Below are 14,324 nucleotides of genomic sequence, written 5' to 3'. Positions count from 1 at the left end.
AATCTATTATGTTAACATGAACACAATTTCACTGTCAATCATCATGTTCACGGATTTTGTTTCTGTAGTTTTGGGCCCAAATATGTTAAAGCAAAGCTGTGTCATCATTGGAGAAATAACAAAACACAACCCAAACATTTTCATATGAACTTTTAATTAAATGTACAATAAAAAAATGGGCATGTTACATGTAATCAGAACTGATTCTTATGTGGAGAGGGTGTAATCTGTACCACCGTCAATGGTAAATCTGTTCATACAATGCCAAAACTCTGCCTGTCTACAAATTGTTTGCACACATACAGTACATCTTGAGAGGGGGTCAAAAAACACACTTAGGCTCAATAGGTGAAATGACATATCATAAAAATGAAAAATCAACTCAAAACACCACTCTGAGGTAAGCAAAAGCAGATAGGGAGGAAGACTAACAAGAACTAAAAGGATATTAATGAAAAGGCCTGGCTTGTTTTAAACACAAAGCCCTTCAGACAAGCTCCTCTATGTACAATGAACACAAAACGAATCAATAGCTGTAATCTACGACGTGCACTCCCCCACAATAAACATGACTAAATCGTTCTCATGCCATGTATAATACAAAATCAAGCTAGTAGTTTTGATTTTTAAGTGTCAAGGATAGCACTGATTAAGACTGAGCAAGCCTTGATGCACCTGGTGCTGCGATTGATCTGTCAAATTAAATAGGAGCTGGTCCTATATCACCAGTTGCGCAAATGGGGAACATGTGGATGAAGCCTTTAATCTCGGGACGCTGATCTTGACCTGGAGCGGGATTTGGAGTGGGAGACCGAACGCTTGTCCGGAGACTTGGAGGGACGGTCAGCTGCTGGGGAAGGGGAGCGAGAGGAACGCTCCTCCTTCCCATTTTCCATGGGAGACGCTGAGCGGCTACGGGACTTCTTGCTGGCAGACTTCTCCTTGGAGTGGCTGCGGGAATCCCGCTCGGATTTCACCTTTGAGCAGCTCTTGGAACGGGACTTGCTTTTGTTGGAACGGGATCTGGATTTGCGGGTGCGAGAGTGGGAACGAGACTTCCTTGCAGACTTGGAGTGGCGTCTCTTGTTGCGAGAATGGGATCTGCATGGGGTTGACAGAATTGTTTATAATCTTTGTTGTACCCATATTGACTAATCTAAACCATAATTCTCTAAGACAGGAGGGCCATTTTACCGGGAGCGGGATCTGGAGTTACTCCTGGAGCGACTGCTCCTGCGGCTCCTGCTACGAGAGCGACGTCTGCTGCGAGACCTGCAGGGGGGTAACAAGAATACAAATGTCTCATTAAAGGGATGGCTATGTGTGAGGACACACTGGATTCAACTACTCATAAAGAGCAGAGCGGTGTGTAGAACCTCACCTGGACCGACTGCCGGAGTAGGAGCGTCGGCGGCGGGACTTTTCCTCCACCAGGCGGATCTTCCTCCCGTTGATGTCTGTGCCGTCCAGCTTGTCTAGGGCCCTTCTCATGTCCGAACGCGAGCCGAACTCGATGACACCCTCATTGGTACGCTCCTTATGGGCGTCGGCATACGTGACCTCTCCAGCCTGGCGCATGAAATCCTGTAGGGGACAAGGCAAAGTCACTGCTGAATATTACCCTCATTTTTCTGAACCAAATGGCCTACCATGGATAGCAACTGGCAGTTCATCTTCAGTACCTGTCCCTCACCTATAATTATAAACCAGGTAGTTTGGGTCCTGAATGCTGATTGTCTCAAACAACATTTCAGCTCTGTGTACATCAGACAATATACCACGGTTGACGCAAACCTACTTGTTTACAGTTATATTTATGTTGGTAACCGGTTTATAATAGCATTAAGGCCCCTTGCGGGTCTGTGGGTTATGGACAATATACCACTGCTAAAGGACTGTATCCAGGCAATATGCTTTGCGTCGTGCCTAAGAACAGCCCTTAGGTGTGGCATATTGGCAATACTGCCACGGGCCTTACTGCTTAAACATAGTTGTCCCCTCAACTCACCTTCAGATCCTGCCAGCTGCAGCGGCTGGACAGATTCTCAACAATCAGTCGGTACTCCGTACGGACGGGTGGCCCGTACTTATCCCTGCCAGTGCGGCTTCTGCTGCTGCTGTAACCACTACTACCTTTCAAATGACAAGACACAAATAGTCAGCAAAACAGAGTGGCATATAGGCATTTCACTTAGTGGATCAGACCATAAACAGAGAATGCAACTACCAGGATAAAAGGTGTGGTAATGTTTAATATAGGTCCTGTGAGATGTCCATCTGGACCCAATCTCAAGACAAACCTAATAAAGTGACTGAGGTATTAAAGCCGTGGCATTTGTTGGCTTAGTGGCTGTCAGTTTTTATTCTCTTCACTGTACAGCCTCTGAAGTAGTTCACTGCTGTGCAAAGAACACCACTGCATCTGTTATCAGCAACATACAGCCAGTCTTACTAACTGCAAATCTTTAGCAGTACAAACAAATGGACAGTGATGTTCTTCTTACAAACCCTTGAATCCTGAAAGACAAATGGAGGCTTCCACAAAGTCTCTGTCAAAAACTTGCATCACATTTTGCAAGAGTGCCAACTGACATAACTCTACAAAAGTTTTTCCCCATGACTTAGCCTAACCGGTTGTCAAACTGGGGACAATGCAGTTGCTTTGCCTGCTTACAGCGAGCGGTAACATGTTGACTTAAAGCCGTCCCACTTATTCTTTCAACATAGAAACCAATGGGAATCCTCACCATCACCCCTGGTCTATTGGAAAAAGGATGATGTCGTCAAGGCTTCCGGTTAGGTCAGCCAAGGGTCAAGGGGCATAGGTCACACACACATTGTAAGGTGAAAGCCAAGGCCAAACGGGACAGGCAGTCATCTTAGCCTCAATGGACTCAGCCCGCAGCTGGACTCTTTCAAATTGAAACATCAAGGACTTTGTTAATGTTTAAATCAAAACGCAAAATACAATTCACATGTAATGGTATTTAACGGTACAGCTGGGCTATATGGTGACAAAGTCGTGATTTCTTATTAAGTAAATACAGTTGTTTATTGGGGTTTACAATTCCACCAGGAAGAAAACACTGGAAACATGGTTTCACTACACCTAAACAATCAGTAGCAGTAATCTGATGTCTGCTCTGAGTTGGGTCAAACTTGTACCATACTCAATGGTGACACAATGGCAATTGTGACATCATTGAGTATTGGCGAGCTATGTCAAACTCCACTTCAGGATCACAGGTCTGTGTGTGTACGGTCCACATTCACATCTCCTTGACCCATTGGGAAAAGGGCATAGGGAAAATTTAAAAACATTGCACTTACTGCGACCACCACCCCCGCCACCACCACCATATCCATCTCGGTCACGCCGCGGTCCTCGGGCATGTTCCACGGTCACGCGCTCCCCGCACAACTCCTTGCCATTCAGTTCATACACTGCGTCGTCCGCATCGCGATTGTCCTCAAACTCTACAAAGCCATATCTAAAAGATAAAAAAGTTAAATAAGCTGGCAATAAATAAAAATGCCAAACCAATGAGTTTGAAGGCACTTATCAGCTACTAGCTAGCTAATAAGCTAACTAATTTTAAGGTAGCTACCAATGATTTATATACACACTAAAGATGTCACAAGGGCCGCTGTTTTGAAGCCACCACGCCTCCATCTTGGCACTCCCCCACCATTGTAAAAAGGCAACATTTATTCTATTAGAGACACCTTAATGCATACTTTTAAATTATATTATGTGATATATCAAAACTTTTTCCTTAAAGTACAGGGGTTGCGTTAACGCAGAACTATCTTGGTGCGTTTTGTAAATGCAGATCTATAATGCTTCCTATTGTAATTTCTGCTCTGCATCAGACTGATTTTGTGCTTCAGTTGCACTTCTCCACTCGGATGAGAATTCACCAACGGGCATTTCTCGGTATATCCTACTTTTCTACGGTAAAATTTGAGATTAACTTGAAGCAAAACATTAGGAAATGTCGCTGGCTGCATTCTTTTTATGATAAACAGAAATATGATGGCCATGCATCGATTTTGCAAAAATGACTGCCTTTTCATTGTACGCTCATTTACTCGTGGCTGCTAGCCAAATAGCGTTGCACTTCTGTAGTCATCTGATGAAAATGAAGCTATTATCTGCCGAATTTGTTGCACTAACGTTTTCTGTGAAGGATAACTAAAGTTGCACCTCCCTGATCACTATTGAAGCACATTTTTTGATTGTCTGCGTTTAGAAAATGCATATTTCTCAACTAACGCAACCCCTGCAGTATAGGGTGTCCAATCAAAAATGCCTCTTGACCAATGGGTAAAATAATGTGTTAATTATGTAGATATTCCTCTAAGAAAACCAATGGTCCAAACCTCAATCTGTTCAAAAGTCATTGGGCCAAAATAAAATAAAAAATAGTGGTAAAAAATCTGAAAAATTGCATTGCAACAGCTAGGCTGAATTCTGTGCAAGAATTAAGGCTACTGGCTACCTGACAGGCTCACTTCCCCGTTGAACTTGCATCTTTCTTCTTCGAATCCGCAGGACATAAAACAATATATAGTAAGGCTGTATTTTACTATATACACCGGTATCGATGCAGGTACCGGTTTGAGTTTTTACTTTACCTTCTATGTTATAAATGGTATTTGAATGTTTTTGTTTTTTTAAATGTGATATGCCATGTATAACGTCCATTTTATAGTTTACACCTCTACTCGAGTCACCCCTCTCCTTCTCTCCATGCCGCTTTCCACACAGGTCTAGCCATGCCCCGGTCACTCTAGGAGCGCATTTGTTGTTGCTTGACCACGAAAAACTTGTGTTCAGTCTGCATGGTCAATGCATCACATGCAACAATGTTGATGACAACGATGTTGTTTCCACTTTGCTTCTTAATATAAAGCGTTCCATAATTACAGTTTGTTTCTTACGTCTACAAACAGCTAGTTTATTTTCTATGCAAGTTTTAGCAGGCCTTAATCAGCATGTTGTTTGTGCAACAGTATCTTCTAAATCAAAGAGGAATAGGCGAAGCATAAATATGTTGGCTACATGAAGAAACATTTAATGTAGCCAAAGATTATAGGGTCCCCTAGGAAACACTGCCCAACATTTTGGTTCCTACCCTGTCACAATAACTACTCAATGGCATTTTCATTCGTTGTCGTTCAAAGTGGCCACTATTATTTATATTCTAACTATAGAATTAGAATAAACATTCTATTTCCATGATTCCAACAGTTCACCCAAGTGTTTTGATCTAAATCGCAATTGCAACATTTAGTTAAAAATAAGGCCTCGATTTTTTGCCCATATTGTGCAACCCAATGTGGCAGTGTGGAAATGATCTCAAATGGAGTGCAGGAAACGCAGAAATTGATGAAAATGCAGGAAATAATTTTTGGTTGAAGATGAATTGAACAGAATGGAGAAAGACCGAATTAATTTACTTGGAATGTATGTGTTGCCGCCCTAGGGTCACGCACTACTCAAAGCAAATTTTGAACTTTTATTATTTAAAAACATAAAATATTTTCATAAATTGTAAAAATACTGTGATATGCCATTTGGCCCATATCGCCCAGCCCTAACATAAGAGGTAAGATGGATATCGATTTTGAGACTTCATGTAGTATTTTCACATTTTAGTATACACTTTTCATACTAATTCAAATTTCCTTTTATTTTTCTAAGATTTCACAAAAACAAGTGCATCTCTGAAATGTCAAGGAGCACTGAGTGTATACCAAGCTTTTCATTCTCAATGCCTTTTACATTTAATTCAGCACATGCTAATTTTTGTGACTCGCGGAAACAACTTCTAAGATGACGATCACAAAATGTAAAATCTGAGAAACCTGCACCGCTGTCAGAGCTCAGTACTTTTTATTGGATGTATTAGGTTACAAAATCAGACTGAATATAATGTTAATGGTGTGTTAGAGAAAGACCCCACAGAACGAGTCAGAACATGAATAATCATATTTGTCTTAGTAAAATGTATTTTATAACATAAGGAAGTGATATTTCACCCTGTGGGGAGGACACCCTATAAAAGTATACATTATTTAAAAAGTGCTAATGTTAGTCTCTCCTACAAAAACAAAAAATACTTTAATACATGTAATACTGTAGGAATTACATTCATTCACATGGAGGACTGTTTCTTGTGGGAAGTGCCAATATGGCCGACCGGTGACTTCAGAGCCTCATTTGCCAATACCTAGCATCAGCAATACAGGGTTTATATACATCAGAGGGCACGACAAAACCTATTCCCCCTAAGGAAACTGAAAAGATTTGGCATGGGTCCTCAGATCCTCAAAAGGTTCTACAGCTGCACCATCGAGAGCATCACAGCCTGGTATGGCAACTGCTTGGCCTCAGACCGCAAGGCACTACAGAGGGTAATGCGTACGGCCCAGTACATCACTGGGGCCAAGCTTCCTGCCATCCAGGACCTCTATACCAGGCGGTGTTAGAGGAAAGCCCTAAAAATTGTCAAGACTCCAGCCACCCTAGTCATAGACTGTTCTCTCTGGTACGGCACTGCAAGCAGTACTGGAGCGCCAAGTCTAGGTCCAAAAGACTTCTCAATAGCTTCTACCCCCAAGCCATAAGACTCCTGAACATCTAATCAAATGGCTACCCAGACTATTTGCATCCCCCCCCTTTACGCTGCTGCTACTCTGTTTATCTATGCATAGTCACTTTAATAACTCTACCTACATGTACATATTAACTCGACTAACCGGTGCTCCCGCACATTGACTTGGTACCCTCTGTATATAGCCTCGCTATGTTTTTTTTTACTGCTGCTCTTTCATTATTTGTTCCTTTTATTTAGTATTATTTTATATTGTATTTTTTGGGTGATTTTATTTGGTATTCTTTCGTAAAACTGAATTGTTGGTTAAGGGCTTGTAAATAAGCATTTCACTGTAAGGTCTACTACACCTGATGTATTCGGCGCATGTGACAAATAACATTTGGTAGCTACATGGCTGCACAAAAAATGGGTTTCCACTAGATAGCACAGCAACAAAGTCCAAATTGGCTATATTGTAAAAATGCATGAAAACAATTCGCTTTTTGGTCTTCGTTTAAGGTTAGGCATAAGGTTAGCAGTGTGGTTAGGTTTAAAAATCACATTTTAAGAAGATCAATTGTAGAAATAGGCGGGATTCATGACTTTGGCTGTAATAACTAGTAACGACCAAAAAACTGCCTGCAGCCAAACAAGCAGCCATTTTGAACACGATGTGTAGTAGCTAGCAGCTAAATACGTTAGCTAGCTAGGGGCCTTCTTTACAAAACATGTTAAATGCTTTAGTAAAGCAAATGTGTGCATGTAATAACCACTAACTTTAGCTAATTGCTATTACATGCGCAATCAACACAATTGAAAGGCAAATGTGAATGTATTTCGCTTATGTTTTGGGGAAGCTAGCTAGCCGAAAGCAAGTAGGTAGCTAACTGGATATGAAGTTACCATTAGCTAGCTTGCCAGCTATTTTTTGTTCAACTGATTCTCTTGATATGATAAACTTACCCATTTTTCAGATCAATTTCCATAAGCTTTCCGTAGCCACTGAAAAATCTTTGAATGTCTTTTTCTCGAGCGTTATAATTAAGTTTTCCAACATATATGCGAGGCATGATTATTGATCCTCGCACAAAATACCGTTATCAAAAGAGAAGTAGCCGAGGAGATCGAATGTTTTATGTAGACTGTGACGTAAAGGACCATCGCGAGAATACACGAATTCACGCTCCGGTGTCTGTATCTGGTCATAGTTTCGTTGTAGCCCTTGACAAACACCTCATTCAACTATAAATTCAATCAGGTGTGCTTGTCCAGGGTTACAATAAAAATGTGTACTGTTGGGAAACACTGATCTAAACCAAACCCGTCTGTCTCTCTAAATTCTGCTTGTAGTCTTCAAGCATATAGAACTAAACTGAATTTCCTGCAGCATTTTTCAGTCTATCATACAGAGTAGTTTAGTTATATATTATAGTAGCCTACTGTAGACAAGGGAAATTTAGAGGTACTGGGACCTGCACATATTGATTTTATAGAAATCTATTTTTATAGAAATCAAAATGGATGAAAAATTGTAAAAATGCAACATGTTCAATTATAATTACTATCCTTAGTTTAGTTACAGAAGCCCATGTATGTAATGTCATCACGCCTGCGTATTACACACACACACACACACACGCCAACAAATGTATTTTTTTTTGTGATCCAATTGACATTTTAGTCATTTAGCAGACGCTCTTATCCAGAGCGACTTACAATTAGTGAGTGCATACATTTTTCATACTGGCCCTCTGTGCACACATGACTATAAAGTTGCTTTGGGTAAAAGCGTCTGCTAAATCGCACATAATACAATATAATCATATTACATGTATGAAAATGTATGCACTCACTAACTGTAAGTCGCTCTGGATAAGAGCGTCTGCTAAATGACTAAAATGTAAATGTATGTTCTATGCATTCTTGTTTGTTTACTGTTCTAAACATTGTGCATCACTGCACTGGATATGAGCAAGAGTAGAAGAGGAGAATGAAAAAAAGTGTTGCAAAAACCAGACGTATAGTGTAACTTGTCTTTATCTACTCATTTATTTCATTCTCCAATGTCATTAAATTGTACAACAATGTAACAGAGAAAAAAAACATTACTTTAAATGCAATCATGGTATCGTGACAATAGAAAATAAAATATCAGATATTACAAAACAATATAATCTTGTCACTCTCCAACCCCTATTGGAATGCCCGTGGCTGGGAAAGAGTAGCCAGGCCAATGCAAAGTAGATGAAAGACCTCTGGTGATTGGTTTTTTTGCAAGCAGCAGCTCCACCATTGGTGTTGGCACAGGATAGGAACAGGGTCGTGCAGGCATGACGTGTGCGTTTGACAACCCTCCATTTTGCAAACAACAGGCGAGACACTGGACAAATCTAGAGACATGAGAGAAATGTACAAGCCATTAAGTCTATTGCTTTCAAGTATTTTCCTGTCCACCATTATACATGTGGTTTTACATTTCTTAATGAGCATAGAAAATCATGTCTTGTAAAGGTCACCATAGAGGTGACCAAACGTGATTGATGAAATGACAATCACAGGCAGTCTGACTCACCATTTCTTGTTCCGTGGTTTCAGCTCCTCAGTAGCATTACGCAGGAAGATGTAGTTCTTTTTCTGAGGGTTGTAGTACTCATGTCCCTGAGATTTAACACAAAGATGTATCAATTTAGCTTATTTAAAATATTGCCTGGCCATTTTGAAGGAATAGAATGAGTCTTAAATCAACCTATCATAACATGAGGTACGAGACTAAATGTTACCTTTGACCAATCATAGCTGGAGGCGTAGGCAAAGATGTTGCCGTTGTTGTTGAACGAGCATGCTGTGATTGGCTGGTCCAGCTGCTCCGAGGTCTTCAGCTTGGTGCGGGCATCTTTATCCCAGAAGCTAAAGCGACCGTCCGACCCAACAGTCGCCAGTGTCCCGTGGACAGGGTGGAAGGAGATGGCATTTACCTGTTTGATCAGAAACAGCAAGGTGTTTGCATGAAAAACACCCCAATATCTTATGCTACCTACTGACTGTAGCCAAACTAATATGGAAGCAGGTTGGAGAGAGCACAAGCTGGACTCACAGCATAGATATCTTGTGGTGTGGCTGTGTTGGTTCCATTCGACCTGTGGCACTTAAAGGTGAAGTTATCCTTGGCTCTACAACACAAAAACACAGAGTGTGGTGAGTAGGGTGCAGTGGGTGGTAGCCAAGGTCTTTCTCACAGTTGGTAAAGAAAAGCCTGGTTTGTGGCACTCACGGGTTAGGGGGGTTGATGTAGTGAATGGCGACCCGCCCTTCAATGCTCCCGAGAGCAAATCCAGCAGGCTTGTTCTGTTTGTCCTTAAAAATGGCTATGCAGCGGTGCTGATACAGGGAGATGGAAGAGGTGTTGTTAGGTTGTACACCACAGGCATGAACTATTCATGAATAATTGATAATCAATGGAATCTACACTCTGAAAAGGTGTGTGTAATATGTGTGAGGAAGAAAAGTGTGTGTATGCACAGTAGTAGACAGTCTAGTAAATGTATATATATATTTTTTTAATGTAACCTTTATTTATCCAGGAAGTCCCATTGAGGTCAAAATAACTATTTTAGGGAGACCTGTAAGTCACCTGGTATGTGAGACCAGTCACCTGGTGTTTGAGTGGTGAGTCTATCCTCCTGAACTCAGACGGCTGGTTTTCAAGCTGATATACAATCAAACCTCGGTCTGCAGAAGCTACCACTGCCATGGGGTACACCTGGAAACAACAACAGGGAACCAATCAGCTGAGATGACAACACATGGCTTATAAAACCAGAGGCCTCATTTATAACCGTTGCGTAAATTTCACACTAAATATCTGCGTGCGCCATTTCTGAAAAGAATGCGTAAGTCTAAAAATATGGAGATTTATAAACTTGGTGCACGCCATACATACGCATGATTCCCGTTATAAATCAGACCTGTCGTAAAACTGTGCACACGTGAACGAGTATTAAAACTCAGCCCGGAAAACAGCCTCCATTCACCTTTTAGGGTGACAACAACGCCCTTTATTTGCTGTATCATTCATCACTATTGGAATTAGGCCACGGCAGTTTGTAAAAGAAAGAGCAATGGCATATTTGATCACATTTCTGTAGAGGTGTGGGCAGAAAGTTTTGCTATTTTGCAATCACTTTTTCAAACTAAACATGCTGCTTATAGCGAGTGCCCGTCTGCGCATTCTGCAAGATTGATTGTATATTGGAAACAATTTAAAAGTAGGCTTCAGCCCACACTTCAATATTTTGTTTATCAATAGATTATTGTGTTTCTATGTCCTGCCTTGATATAGGCTCTGAGGTTAAATAGGAGCATGACATCATAAGCCTATCACACAGCAATACTGTAGCTTACCCATACTGTCAAATATTTTACTTAAACTACTTGTCTATTTACTGTGTTGGCAGAAAGTTTTAAAAAATTGCAGTAATTTATGCTGTATTTGGCAAAGGACTGTGACCGTTTCTGAAAGAGAAAACTAAGGCATAAGGTAGTAGCATACATACTTCAAAGTAAAAGATCAACTGTCTCGATGTTCACCTGTTACATTCGTTTGTAGGCTATAAACCACGCTGCATATGGGATCACATACAGCAAAACTTTGAAATACATAGCATATCTATTTACATAGACCCAATTAAATGAGATATGCGCATGGTCATTTGTTGTATGGCTACTTCAGGAATATGAACCCATCACAGCCAGAAAAGTTGAGTAACTTATTCTGAATTGGTTATGAAAATAAAATAATTATGTAATTATTTTAGAATCCAAAAATAAAACACACTTGATATTCAATCTTCTCACTAACAGAAAATGGCAGCATCTTGTTATTATGTTTTTATGAATAAGCGTGTCACCATATCCCCCATTTGCACAGGCCTACTTTCCTGCTTGCAATACTTAAACCACTAGAAGATGTGTGTATGCATAGTCTAAGTTTGCGTGGAGGAAAGGACATTCTCACGTTCAGTTCAGTTTTTATAAATACCAACTTTTGTGGTAAAACTGGCGCATGCACATTTTGGGGTATATTTTGTGCGTACGCACGGTTTATAAATGAGGCCCCAGGACAGCAAACTTTAAGCAATTTTTTGGGAAACATTTAACTCTGCTGAACGCTATTCAGTCCTCGCTATTCAGAGCTATTATAGAAAAACACTTAAAGAATATGAACCACTGGAGCTTTAGCACTAGGTCCTCACCACGTCTGCACAGTAGCACCTCTCCGGCAACTGCAGAGACAAGATTGGGTTGGGCGAGCGGGTGTCCCAGAACTACAGCAGAGGAAATCAAACAAGGGAGTAAATTAACTATTAAAGTATAACTAAGATAATGACTTTATGATCACAATAGGAACATTTTGTTTACATTAAACATATCATCAAGCATACAATGGACAAATACAGACAATACACACAACGATAATAGAAACAGTGCAATTCATGGGGGATTCATGATTCAACTGTACACAATATACACTTTTCACATCAGTACACTGCCAACAACAATGTCAACTGTAAGCCAGCCCGCTGGACCTACTAGTGATTGTCATTCAGGAGCCTTACTGCCGCTGGGATAAAGGACTGTTTGGCTCTATTCCTTTAATATGCTATATAACTACATAATAACTATTATATAAAATAGTTCATCATTTTGGAACAAGGATTGTTCCCAATCCCAATCATTTTTCTTACCTTCAGAGTTTTGTCCCAGCTACCTGTCATGATGCAGTTGTAGTTGGGGGCTTTGATCCAGTGGACTGTTCTAATAGGAGCATCATGCTAAGTGGAAACACAAATCAAAGACCATTTCTAATATGATCTAGTGTCAACAGAACTTGTCATAATGTATTCAAGGGAAGCACAAAGAGGTGATGAAACTAACAATTGAAAATTAACCCTGAAAACAGTGTTCATAGCCTGAAATATTTACCTGTGCGATCTGTATTGCCTGGTTGCTGTTGAGGTCCCACATTTTGGCAGTCTTGTCACAAGACGCAGTGAAAACCTTGCTACCGTCCTAAAAGAGCAAGGTAACGAATAAGTCAAGTTTCATTCAAACACCTAATTTGGTTGGTAAAGATGTGTGATGTGAGGGGGCAATACTTCGCTCCAGCAGACATCAAGGACTGGACCCGTGTGCATCTGCTGGGCTTTGGGGACTGTCTGCCCGTTGTCCTGTACCTCCCAACACCTCACCTGGAAAAATGTAAGAAAACAGTCACATGTGTTGTTACAAAGTGAATGGGTTTTAGACTCATAGCAACAAAAAAGGCATATGTCTGAAGTGGGCACTTTAAGTGGAACATGACGACTTGACTCACATCATTGGCCCAGGACCCCCCTATCAAGAAGTTCCCTGGCATGGCAGGGGGACTGAACGCCAAGCAACTGATGCTGTCATCTGGGGGTGAGGTTACTTCCACATCCTATATGAGATAACACATCATTCAAAATCAAATACATTTGAATTACACCTCTCAGAACAAGTTCTAATAGTAAAAAAATATTGATAATTAAGCAGGTTACAGATAGGGAATGTTATTAGCTAGCTAGCTACCTTCATTGGGTTGTGGGTGTCCGTAGTTGCCGCTCCGAATCCCCCCGCGCCAAAGCCAGTGCTGGCCCCGAACAAGCTCATGATGTCGGATTGACTTGAGCCAACACGCGGTTAGTAACCTTAAATGGTACAGAATGGACAGCACTACAATAACGTGGTTATTCAATTAACCTTTACATGCATTAGTGATAGTATACATAAACTATAATAACATAAGACAGCTAGCGGTTGTCAAATTGTGGCAATAGATTTAGCTATTGTTGGGCTTTAGTGATATAGCTAAATGAATGGAGGTTACTCATAAACCATTATCATGTTGCTCACTTAGCAAGCAATACATCTGCACCCAATCCTCATATCAACCGATGCTGTGACACTAAATAGCTTAGTTTTGTCCCAGTGAAATGCAGTAGCTTCAAATGTGTACATACCAATTTTGTTTACCTTTTTTTTTTACGTTGAGAAGAAGCTTAGTCGAAGAAGAAAACGCAGCGCGGTGAGCGGAAAAGGAAGTGCATTCACTGCACATGTCGGCAATTTAGGGTCCGTTCCAGGTAGTCTTTATTGCAGACGCGCTGCGCAGATAATCTCATCTCACAATGAAATACGTGTTTGACATGTAAAAAGTAGTTCGATCTGAATCGCAGGTGATATCTGGTTACTTAGAATTACGTTCAAAATTACTCCCGTTTTGATATAAAACGATTTTGACACACTTTCAAGGATTAGTTGCACGATAAACATTTATTTTGGTGTTACCTATTCAAGATAATCAATAAGGCAAACCAAACAACACATTCTCTTAAAAATGAAACAGTGATGCAAGAAAGTTGAATATTTGTGTTGTTATTGTAAAAATCAGGTTTAAAATAATTTGAAATAGACTTTGTATATGCTTTTTTGAACAAATCAGGAGTTGCTTTGATACCCTGTGAATAGCTTGTAAGTTCTGGTTTATTATTTGAAATCAACAACCTCTTACATCCCAGGTGCCTGCTCAGAATAATATTTTTCCTCAAATTGAGTTGCACCCCCCTCCTTTTTGCCCTCAGAACAGCCTCAGTTCGTTGGGGCATGGACTCTACAAAGGTGTCGAAAGCATTCCACAGGGAT

At 40.6% G+C, this 14,324-nt stretch overlaps 2 protein-coding genes across 7 annotated transcripts; both read right to left on the bottom strand.

Annotated features, from left to right (window-relative positions):
• Positions 1–135: 135 nt before the first annotated feature.
• On the bottom strand, positions 136–7,752 carry LOC121545472 (serine/arginine-rich splicing factor 6). The gene is made up of 6 exons (XM_041856019.1): positions 7,566–7,752; positions 3,331–3,491; positions 2,009–2,133; positions 1,382–1,584; positions 1,195–1,272; positions 136–1,101 (listed from the first exon to the last, which is right to left on the bottom strand). The coding sequence occupies exons 1-6, from the start codon at positions 7,670–7,672 to the stop codon at positions 762–764; spliced, it is 1,014 nt and encodes a 337-aa protein (XP_041711953.1). The 5' UTR covers positions 7,673–7,752; the 3' UTR covers positions 136–761.
• Positions 7,753–8,632: 880 nt separating this feature from the next.
• On the bottom strand, positions 8,633–13,744 carry LOC121545471 (mRNA export factor-like). Of its 6 annotated transcripts, none has more exons than XM_041856013.2 (13): positions 13,656–13,744; positions 13,212–13,330; positions 12,976–13,080; positions 12,758–12,850; positions 12,585–12,671; positions 12,347–12,433; positions 11,855–11,926; positions 10,234–10,362; positions 9,874–9,980; positions 9,697–9,772; positions 9,383–9,577; positions 9,175–9,260; positions 8,633–8,992 (listed from the first exon to the last, which is right to left on the bottom strand). In XM_041856013.2, coding segments are annotated over exons 2-13 (1,119 nt in total). In that variant the 5' UTR covers positions 13,293–13,330; positions 13,656–13,744; the 3' UTR covers positions 8,633–8,991. The 6 variants fall into 6 exon arrangements, with proteins under 6 accessions (XP_041711947.1, XP_041711949.1, XP_041711948.1 ...); XM_041856015.2 differs by having other exon boundaries at positions 13,212–13,357; positions 13,657–13,734; XM_041856014.2 differs by having other exon boundaries at positions 13,212–13,355; positions 13,643–13,731.
• Between the last annotated feature and the right edge of the window lie 580 nt (positions 13,745–14,324).

Source organism: Coregonus clupeaformis, chromosome 30 (assembly GCF_020615455.1).
Source record: "Coregonus clupeaformis isolate EN_2021a chromosome 30, ASM2061545v1, whole genome shotgun sequence".
Taxonomy (NCBI): Eukaryota; Metazoa; Chordata; class Actinopteri; order Salmoniformes; family Salmonidae; genus Coregonus; species Coregonus clupeaformis.
The sequence above is the reverse complement of the archived record's forward strand: the minus strand, read 5'-3'. Positions and strand labels throughout refer to the sequence as shown.